Consider the following 10,987-nt stretch of genomic DNA (forward strand, 5'->3'; position numbering starts at 1 on the left):
TTTTCATTCATTTCATAACTACACCGTAAGTTGTGTATGATATGTCAATACACCTTTAAAATCTTGAAATCTTGAAAGGGATGTGCAAAATAGCCATAATATATAGTCTTTAATTAACTATTAGTAGAGAATAACGAGTAATTAATATACTTTATTACTCGTTTCCATTAATGTCAATTGCAGATACATGTTTAGTCTTCTCAAGCACCAACTATCAAATATCTCTCCTGATTGTTGGCACTTGACAATCACCTTATCTGAATTTTACTCAGGTGTAACTAAAGTCTGATTTAAGGGTTGTTTATATTTCACATCATTAATCAGAATCTGCAAAGTAACTCAAATAAGTGTAGTGGAGTAAAAATACCAGGTTACCCTCTGAATTGTAGTGGAGTAGAATTACAAAGTATCAATGAGCGGTCATGTGGGTATATTAATGCTATATATTGATGCTGCGCATTATGGACAACGATTTTCACCCATTTATTAATTATATGTTTTACATTTGATAACACCAATGTGTTTAATACTGGCAACTTCTAATTGTGGGAAAAAACGAAAACGTTCAGTAGAGACGTCCCATAGAACATTTTGCGAAACACAATAGTGTAGTGTGTAGTTCTGGGGGGGCGTTCGATTCCAGTTTTGGATAGTCTGGCGTGGTTTCGTTCCATTTCAAACAGCTGTTTGACGCTGTAACCTTGGCGCACTGCCACTCCAACATCCAATCCCAGACCTTGAAGAGTAATCACGGGGACTGTAGTCCTAAACGATAGCTGGGGATTCTGGGTAGTGTAGTGTAGTGCCATCCTAAACTCAAACATTTTGACAATCGCAATGATGCTCGAAATGTCCCTTATAGGCCTACGTCTGTTTCCGGTTATTTTTATTTTGAAATTCAGTTCCTGACGAACACCAAAAAAGACCGAGATTATGGAATTAAACCAATAAATAAAAGCAAGGATAATTGTGTGTTATTGGTGAGTAAATAACCGTGTGTTTCATTTTGAAAAGAAAATAAACTGAGAAGGAAAAAAAGAGTTTTAAAAAACGGCTCTGACCCCGTGTATTTTTTCCTCACAGACGTAAAGTAATCTTCTCATAACTACAATAACATCATTTACATGTACTGCACAAATAATCAGAAATAAAACTCATTACTCGGGCATCATGACACAAAACGCATTTTAATGGGCCAGAATGAAACCTTAAATTATAGGGCATTTTCATCATCATTTACCCCACACATTTCACCCGAGAATAACACGAAGGCAGCCATTGTTGTTGATCACGGGGTCTGGAGCTGTTTGCTCGTCCATAGCAACACCTTAGCAAACACTGATGTGTACATTCATGAAGTAATCTTCGTCATAACTAGCAAACTAAACATCATGTACATGTACTGCACAAATAATCAGAAATAAAAACTCATTACTCGCATAAAATGAGATCAAAACGCATTTTAATGGCCAAATGAACCTTAAATAGGCATTATGAAGGCATAGGGACTCCCTGCCCGTAGAAGCCTGACGGGCAAGGGGTCCGCTGTGTCCGCAATGAAGGTCTATGGGACGCCCTGCCCGTAGAAAATGACGGGGAAAGGGGTACCCTGTACGTAATATAGCGACGGGGAGGGGCCCTGACCGTCCGTTCAATATGTGACGGGATGAGAGTGAGAACGTGTTGCACACACACACACACACACACACACACACACACACACACACACACACACACACACACATCACACACACACACACACACACACACACCATTTGTATTGTATGAGAGAGGTTCCAGGTTGAATTGAGGCGAATATTTGTAATGTTCAGAGTTGTTGTGTTTAATAGTCATGAGAATATTTGTCATTGTTCAAATGATATAAACATTAGCATAAAGCATATTTGTCCACTCATATGTTGATAAGAGTATTAAAAACTTGAAAAATATTCCTCTAAGGTACATTTAGAACACATAAAATATGTGCGACTAATTTGCGATTAATCGCGATTAACTATGGACAATCATGCGATTAATCGCGATTAAATATTTTAATCGACTGACAGCCCTAATTTATACACATGCACACATTAAAACATAAATAAAACACAACAAACAATATATACAAATAGTCACTTCAATATCTTTGAGAAATGTACACAATGCAGTTAGGGGATGGAGACCCAGTCATCAACCCTCTGAATTGTCCACATACTCACTAAGGATGACCAAATAAAAGTATAACATGTTTAGGAGTAATGAATGAAAATGGAAAATATCTGTGAAGTTTCTCCTGAGGTGCATTATTGTGACGGGGTTCTATTTGTCCGTTCGACACATGGCTTAGTCCAGTGATTTTCAATAATGTACCCCCTTTGAAAAAAAAATTCAGCCAAGTACCCCCTGATCAGCGCAAAAACTATTTGTTAGGGACAAAATGCCTATATAAAGAGGTACAGTACAGCGCTGCACCATCAGTGTCTGATTTATTAAAACAACAACATTGTAACTGAGAAACACTTAAATGCTACATTTCAAATGTTTAGAATCCATCACTAAATTCATGGCAAACAAATGTTAGCATCATGCAATAACACTAAGACGACATTAGTGCATTGATCTGATCTTTTTAATAAGTTGTACTTACAATTTTGTGAGAAACATGGGATTGTGCTTCACTGAGTATCTTTGTCATTCATTAACATCAAATAAATCTCACATACCCCCTGCAGTACTCCAACGTACCCCTAGGGGTCCGCGTACTCCCATTTGAGAACCACTAGCTTAGTTGGTTGTTTAAGCTCCAAAACTTGAATTACAGCAACAAAAATAGCGAAACAACATAACTTAAACACACAAAATAAAAGACCAAATCAGGCCGTCCATCACTCATTGAGAGTAAACATGCTCTGGTGTTGCCTTCTCTGCAACATTCTTCCGAGTGACCTCCTCCAGGGCCAAAACCGTCCCTTTTTAACCCATAGCCCCTCCCACAGGCTTACCGTCAACAGGTGACACAATTAGCTCAAAACCACATTGTCAACATAAAAATCCAACCCAAACATAAACAGGTTAACCACCTCTTAACACAATCATTCATAATTAACAAACGCAAAATAAATAATAAATTGCATAGTTCATGACATCCTATTTAAAACACGGAAGTAATGCGCCTCCGTCTTTTCTTCCGAAATGTTTGGTGTGTGTGTGTGTACACGACCGCTAGAGGTGCTCTAGTGGTCGTGTAAGAAACAACATGCTCCCGGCCCGTTCATTGCAAACGCTCCGGAGGGACGTTTATTCACAAATAACCCTCTGGAAAATCCTAAATTGTGGAATAGTTTGGCCATTAAAATGCTTTTTGATTCGATTTCTGGCGAGCAGTATATTGTACTCTTAGAATCCACGTCCAGTCGATGTGTAGGATCTATAGTTTGATAGATATTACGAAGATGATTTGAGGTCTCGCCAGGATAACGTGTATGCAGCTTCCATGTAAAGTTAGCGTGGGTAAAAACAGTTTTTTCCGGTCTCGAAGTTTTCATAATAAAACCGGATATATTCCCCTCACTGTCAAATGATTACACAGTGATATCTGCATTACTCATCCACTGAAAAACATCAGTTTATCCTTGTTAATTACACAATATTGATTGGTTTAAATTGTGTACAATGCTTTTGTGTTTTAACCTTCGATTCAGAGAAACAAATAGTTTTAGACACTATAGTTTCCGAAGACACTACACTACCCAGAATCCCCAGCTATCGTTTGGGACTACTACATCTGCTTTGCTTTACAAACCCCGTGATTAGTCATCAAGCCCTGTGATTGGATGTTGGAGTGGCAGTGCGATAAGGTTACGCTGAGCGTCAAACAGCTCTATGAAATGGAATGGAACCACGGCAGACTTTCCAAAACTGGAATTGGATGGGTCCAGCCCCCCCCCCCAGAACTACACATGCTGGCTATAGTGTGTTTCGCAACATGTTCTATGGCACGTCACTTTATAAGACATTTTCCCACAATTAGAAGTTGCCAGTATTAAACTGTGTACACCCTGGAGGTGATACGAAACACAGTGGTGTTATCAAATGTAAAACATATAATCAATAAATGGGTGAATTAATATACCCACATGACACCTAAGGTCAGAAGAGCTTTATTTAACAGCTGGTCTTATGTCTGTGACCCCTCCTGTTGTTGTACTTGAAACATGCACTTGTCAAGGTTCGGAGGCAAACTTTGCAAATATGGCAGAAGCCATCGATCATCTTAAGATAAGATAAGATATACTTTATTGATCCCAAGTTGGGAAATGTTTTTTGGGAAATGTATTTTAGTTACTTTGCAGATTCTGATTAATGATGTGAAATATAAACAACCCTTAAATCAGACTTTAGTTACACCTGAGTCAAATTCAGGGAAGGTGATTGTCAAGGGCCAAAATAAATTGGACGTCAAGTACTTTGTCAGACTTCATATTTATCTGTGGATAACCCCAACGTTTTTTTCTTATTCAAAAGAAGACCTTAACTTAAAGTAATCTTTAATGTTTAAATAAAGCCTTATTAGTTTGTCTGTTTTGTACGGAGCCCCCTAGGGGACATGGAGAAGAAAAAAAAAATTATTTGAAAAAATAAATAAAAAATGTTTTGCGAGATATCGCAAAACCCCTTTGCGAGATATCGCAAAACCCCTTTGCGAGACCTCGCAATACTTTTGCGATATCTCGCAAAACCCCGTTGCAGTTTGTAGACGGTCCCTAAGCACTCCTCTCCTTCCTCCAGCTGCAGATTGTGACCAATTCTTGATGTTTAGCTCGGATGACGGCGTATTGAACTGTTCTGATAAAAACGACTCTGTAGCTCGTTGTCTACCTTGCTATGATTGTAAAGTCATGTTGTTTGTATTTTTACAACGTTATGTTCATGAGTTATTGATCCGCGAAATTCGAATCTGTCAATAACTCAGCTCAGAGGAACGGGCATGTCCCCTCGCTCTGAGTGTTTTCTTGAGGTGTCTTCACTTATGTGAAACCCTTTATATATACAGTCTGTGTGAAACATGTGCCTATTGCCAAGCACTGATGTTATATCTTTATATTTAAGGCCAAGCTCAAAGTAAAATCGATGAACCACTCCATTGTTGTGGTTTCTGTGTTGCCGTAGCAGCCGAACTGACCAGGAAGTACTAAATGAAAAGTATTGCGATATCTCGCAAAGGTTTTGCGATATCTCGTAAAACAATTTTTTAATTTGTTTCACATTTATTTATTTTTTGTTCTCCATGTCCCCTAGGGGGCTCCGTAGTTTTGCACATCCTCCTGTTAATATCTTTGGACGTCCTGCACTAAACTGTTTTAGTTAGAGATCACTACAGTATCTTCTTGATATTTTATATTCTATATTTATCATGCCTTCTACTTTCCCCCTATTTGTATGTAGGCTACTCTTAATATTTAATGTTTTCATCAAATAAAACGTTTTCATCAAATAAACGTATTCAACAACATTCAACAACAACATTCAATAACGTGCTTTAACCACTAGGCGGTGCGGGTTAAAAAAAACAGTGGTGTAGTTAACATAATAATATCAAACATAATATGACTATTAACTTTATTGTGAAATTAAAACAGAACGGTAAAGGAAAATACAGTTTCAGTCTCTCGATTGAAGCTTATGCATTGTACCATGAACCTGTATAACCTGTAACAGTCAACTGCATGAGGAGTTGGAAAGGTAGTAAATAATATCTTTAAAAACTACAAAAAAATCCCTTTCTATCAGCTGTGCACCGTTATGGTGTAAATATATCTACCAATTGGATCAAATATAAAAGTCAGCCAATTAGTGTTGATACTGCAAGGAGACGTATTGTGTGAAAAGAAATGGAAGATGTTGTTTAATTGCTAATATATTTATGATCCACGTCACGTATTCAGTTTTGGGCATTTCTTACAGTTTGTCAAAAGGTCTCTGATCAGGGCTCTATAAATAAATATCCACGGCAGATATGTAATATTTAATGCAGCCGAACTGTGTATTACAATGCCGTTATGTGATGACTTCCAAGAGAAAAGCAAGAACACTCGGATAAATTGATGTTTTTTAGTTGATGAGTACTGCAGATATCACTGTTAATCATTTGATCATTGGTTTTATTTGAAAACCGAGACCGGAAATACTGTTTTCAACCTAACTTTACATGGAGGCTGCCGCATATCTCAAATCATCTTCGTAATATCTATCAAACTATAGATCCTACATATCGACTGGACGTGGATTCTAAAAGTACAATATACACTTCTCGCTAGAAATCTAATCAAAAAGCGTTTTAATGGCTAAGCTATCCTACAATTTAGGATTTTACAGAGAGGGTTATTTGTGAATAAACGACCATTTGTAACGTTTGCATTCAACGGGAGCACTAGAGGGCGAAAACTTTAAAACGTAATTATAGGACGTAGTAAGCGCTAGAACAAACGACATATTTGGTCGTAATAAGGGCTTGAACAATCGGTCCATTTGGTCGTATGAGTTGGAGGACTTGGAGGTCCCGGTGTGTCAGGGAACTCACAAAGTGAAAAATAAACAAATTTGTCTCCACATCTCTAAAACGGGGGTACAACAGAGCTGATCCAGATTTGTGTCTGATATGACGTAATATAAATGGCTTTACACCCACGGGCCTGTCAGAAACGTCGCTATCAGAAACAATGTGGAACGTGTTTTGCACGTAATATGGTATTTGTTCACATTAGCAAGCATCGCTAACACTCAGAGCTAACCTGTACTGGAGAGAGTATGTGTACAAAATAAGGAAATAAAAAAAGGTAGTAAACCCGCCAAGAAAAAAAGCATTTGAGCTCCATACTGTTTCAGAAATAATCCTTGAAGTGGTTTGGAACATGATGGCGTGTAATCAAGGCAGCATTGAGCTGAATCTGAGCAGGATCTATAGTTGGATCTATAGACAGCCTGCTCGTCACAGAACTCACAGTATGCCTGCTGCTCAAAAGGGAGCGGGCCAGCAGCTACAGTCACAGAATCAGAACTTCTCTAACAGGGCTGAAATAGAGGGATATGATGTCTAAAATGCATGATCTGTTTGGTATTTGGAGCAAAACACATCATAGATATGTTTTTATATATCTGAGACCCATAATATATGCCTAGAAATAGCTTGATAGGAGATCTTTAAATGAAAAAAATAAACTACTGCTCTATTGCGTGTGTGCTCATAGTCCCACCATGCCGCTTTCCCCTTTTAACATACAGGGGAATAAGGTGTGAAACAGAATATGTGGCCAGGAGGATAGCAACCAAAGGGACTCAAATCACATCCTTGAAGTTTTGTTGAATATATATTGTGTTGTGAAGAGATATGGAGCTGTAATCCAAACACACAGGATAGAAATGTCACTGTCTTTACGAATCTTAACAAATAACTGTCCCCCTGTCAGGAGGACGCATTGATCACGGACACCACGAGGGCAAAGCCAAGCAGGCGCTGCATGAAACTGTGGAAATGGACAGAGCCATCGGCCGGGCAGACCTCCTGACCAGTGTCCATGATACGATGACTGTAGTTACCGCTGATCATTCTCATGTGTTCAACTTCGGGGGTTACACAGGGAGAGGAAACACCATATTTGGTATGTTATGATAGTGATGTACATTCTGTAGTATAAATATCTTTGTTGTACCACATGTTTACTAGTGCTGTGAGTTAATTTTTCTCTCGTGATAATGGGGTTTAATGCATCTACAGGTCTGGCCCCGATGCTCAGTGATATTGACCAGAAGCCCTTCACCTCCATCATATATGGGAACGGACCAGGTTACAAACTTATCAACGGAGCGAGGGAAAATGTCTCCACTGTCGACTACCGTAAGTAAAACCAATAAGGAAACATTATAGAAAATATATTTTCTTTGAGGAAAAAGTGCATCCATCTCACTTATTATTCTCCAAAATAACTTGACAAAGGTAGATCGATTATGATAGCATGAGCTATTTCCTGTCAAATGAGGAGAAATGTATTGCAATAAACTAAGAGACATTTCTCAACCTGAGGTACGGGCGATAGACAATGAAACAGTTTTGGTAAAGAGCATGACTGAAGGGGATTGCTCTTGTCTCTACATAAATAACTTATTCCAGAGGTTTTTAATTAATCCTAGATTAATGGTGCATCCTTTAGTTCTCCCCTGTTGAGTTTTCACAAAACACATTGTGTGTATCCTGATTGTTTAACAAATATGTTGAGGGCAAGGCAAGTTATTTATACAGCACCTTTCAGCACACTGCAATAGGGATGGGTATCGTTAAGGTTTTAACGGTACTACTACTTTTATCGATACCGCTTATCGATCCGGTCCTCTTATCGGTTCTTTTGAAGAAAAAAAAAAGGTAAATTAATTAAGCAAATTGTAAACAAAATTAACATTGCTTTTTATTTAAATTAAATAAATAATATTTCACATCAAAAGAAACAACAATGTTTTAACAAATCGTACTAAATAATCTGATGACAGAACTGTAAACAGAATAGCTGAGACTTTAACAAAATAAATAACTCAGTTACCTCTAATCATTAACCCATGTTTGTATAATGTAGTTAACTCGGTGTGTTGCTGCTAGCATACATAACACCTGACGTGGAAACGTTACTCGTGGATGGGGCTACAGAGCTACTAGAAAGACAGTCGAACCCGGTGCATTCCTCCATCTGGATGTGGGGCACCTTTGCTAAATGTTTAGACAAATTGCTCGTGTTACCGCCCTTACATGCTAAACTCTTATTGCACTTTAGGCAACGAGCATTGTCCACATCGAGACGGGTAAAGTTTAACCACACCTTGGAGCGCTTAGTTCTCTCCGCCATCTGTGTGTTTGCTGCATGTAGCAGCTGCGTGTGTGTAAACTGCCCCGCCCCCTCGCACACAGACGGGGGAGAGAGATCTCTCGTCTGGATTGGAAAGATCGAAAATATATCATAGGCGCATTTTTTTTGTCTTTTTGTATATTAGAAACGAGTTGGCGACACTAAGACTGCAATATAATGTTTATGTAGCAATAATACACATATTTAGGCTACCGATAAAAAGACCGATTACGTCGGAGCTTAACGGTACCACGGTCTTTAATAATTCAGCCCCGGGGCCCATTTAATACCGGGGCTTGGTACCCATCCCTACACGGCAATCCAAAGTGCTTTACAATTAAAAATAAAAGACTTTTAAGAATAAATACAGCAGCAACACATTATAAAATGGCATTTAAAAACAGGCATTAAAAAGCAAAGATAATCAAATAAACACAACAGATATAGAATACATGAATAAAAACCATACTGCAGTGTGGATATAAAGAGCTCACTCAAATGCAGCGACAAAAAGTGAATGCATTTCATTCCTGATTTGCTAAGCCAATAGGTATGTACTGTTTTTAAATTGAGCATTGTTTACATCCTAATTAAATATAATTTATCTTCTCCCCTGCTTTGGTTTGCACATTGATGAATAGCTTGGCTTGCAGCCGCTACCTGTGAATGAGTAGATTCATTTAAAACCATTCACTGGATTGTGTATTCCACACCCACGTGCATGAGCGTTCTTGTGCATGAGATAAACAAAAAAAACGCTGAACCACTCATAGAAAAACTCTCATAGAGAAGAGCTACTAGAGGGTCAAACCTCAATACAAACCTTTGAATAAGGGTGAACATCTTTCCTTTATGCTTCATGAGTTAAGAACAATTACATCTTTGCATATTTTCTCTGCCTTTCAGAGGATAACAACTACCAGGCCCAGGCCGCTGTACCTCTGACTATGGAGACCCATGGAGGAGAGGATGTAGCTGTGTTTGCTAAAGGTCCCCTGGCCCACCTGCTGCACGGGGTCCATGAGCAGAACTACATCCCCCACGTCATGGCGTATGCAGCCTGTATCGGCCAGAACAGGGAACACTGTGTGTCACGTAGCGGGGCTGCAGATCTACGCCCTGTCCTCTCTAGCATCGCAGCCCTTCTCACAGTCACCCGAATCCTGTGCTGACCCCGAACTATACCCTCCCATCCTCATCCTGTTAATAACCCCGTTATAACCACTCATCATTTTTTTTATTTCAATTTGATGTTGTTTTTTCAAGTTCTGATTTTACTCTTCAATATTTAGTTGTTATCATGGGACCACTGTTAGGGCTGTTTGACAATATATATTATATTTGACAAAAGCAAAAGGGTATCTGTTATGTTAATTAATAAAAAACCAATCACCCATGATGCACTGAAATGAAAAGTGGTGTTGCAAGGACTACCACACAATCTTGAGATCTCAGTTGAGACGTTTTTATAAAGAGAGTTTTAAGACCCATTAAGCATGTTTGTTCAATGTAAACCGTTTAGAATCTACCTCACAAGCTTGCAAAAGATCTCTCGTGCAATGATGGTGCGTCGAGAAGGCCACATTTTTAAAGGCAAAATGCATGCCCAAACAAGAGGCAAATGTCTAATTGACAAAAGAGTAAAACATATATATTTCCTTGTCATACACCTTTGTGCATACTTGTAAAAAGCACTGAAACAGCCCACCTACCATTATTATGTCAAATGAACGTTGTAAACTTCTTAACCAATAAAAGACAATTGTTCTGATCATCTTGTGTAAGTTTTGTTGCAACATTATTGACTAGCTTTTCCTTAATGTTCTTGATATCCTATTTTATCTAAAAGTCCCAAAAATAGTTTCTCATTCTTATAAAGCAGTGAGTGTTAACTTTGCTAAGAACATTAGAGTGGGCCCTATCAGGGACGTGCACAGACATTTGGAGGGGCTATTGCTCTAAACTGGAAAAAGGGCCCCCCCCCCCGAAAAAAACCACAAGACCTTTTGAAAAAATAAACTTGTTTTTAATGTGAAAGGTTCATAAAATAAAAACAGAACACTGTGACACTCAGCTGACTTTTATGTCCAACTGTT

At 38.5% G+C, this 10,987-nt stretch overlaps 1 protein-coding gene across 1 annotated transcript; it reads left to right on the forward strand.

Moving 5' to 3' along the window:
• The first annotated feature begins 6,914 nt into the window (after positions 1 to 6,914).
• On the forward strand, positions 6,915 to 10,663 carry LOC117446368 (alkaline phosphatase-like). The gene is made up of 4 exons (XM_034082534.2): positions 6,915 to 6,963; positions 7,467 to 7,658; positions 7,775 to 7,894; positions 9,798 to 10,663. Exons 1-4 carry the CDS (start codon positions 6,915 to 6,917, stop codon positions 10,061 to 10,063), a joined length of 627 nt encoding a protein of 208 aa, XP_033938425.2. The 3' UTR covers positions 10,064 to 10,663.
• The last annotated feature ends 324 nt before the right edge of the window (positions 10,664 to 10,987 follow it).

The sequence above is a fragment of the Pseudochaenichthys georgianus genome, chromosome 5, assembly GCF_902827115.2.
Source record: "Pseudochaenichthys georgianus chromosome 5, fPseGeo1.2, whole genome shotgun sequence".
Lineage (NCBI taxonomy): Eukaryota > Metazoa > Chordata > Actinopteri > Perciformes > Channichthyidae > Pseudochaenichthys > Pseudochaenichthys georgianus.

What these genes read in the sequence shown, in the direction of transcription:
- LOC117446368 (XM_034082534.2), top strand. Translation starts at nt 6,915, where the DNA reads ATGGCGTGTAATCAAGGCAGCATTGAGCTGAATCTGAGCAGGATCTAT. An exon ending in GAGAGGAAACACCATATTTG is followed by an intron (nt 7,659 to 7,774) that starts GTATGTTATGAT and finishes ATGCATCTACAG; the next exon opens with GTCTGGCCCCGATGCTCAGT. An exon ending in TGTCTCCACTGTCGACTACC is followed by an intron (nt 7,895 to 9,797) that starts GTAAGTAAAACC and finishes TCTGCCTTTCAG; the next exon opens with AGGATAACAACTACCAGGCC.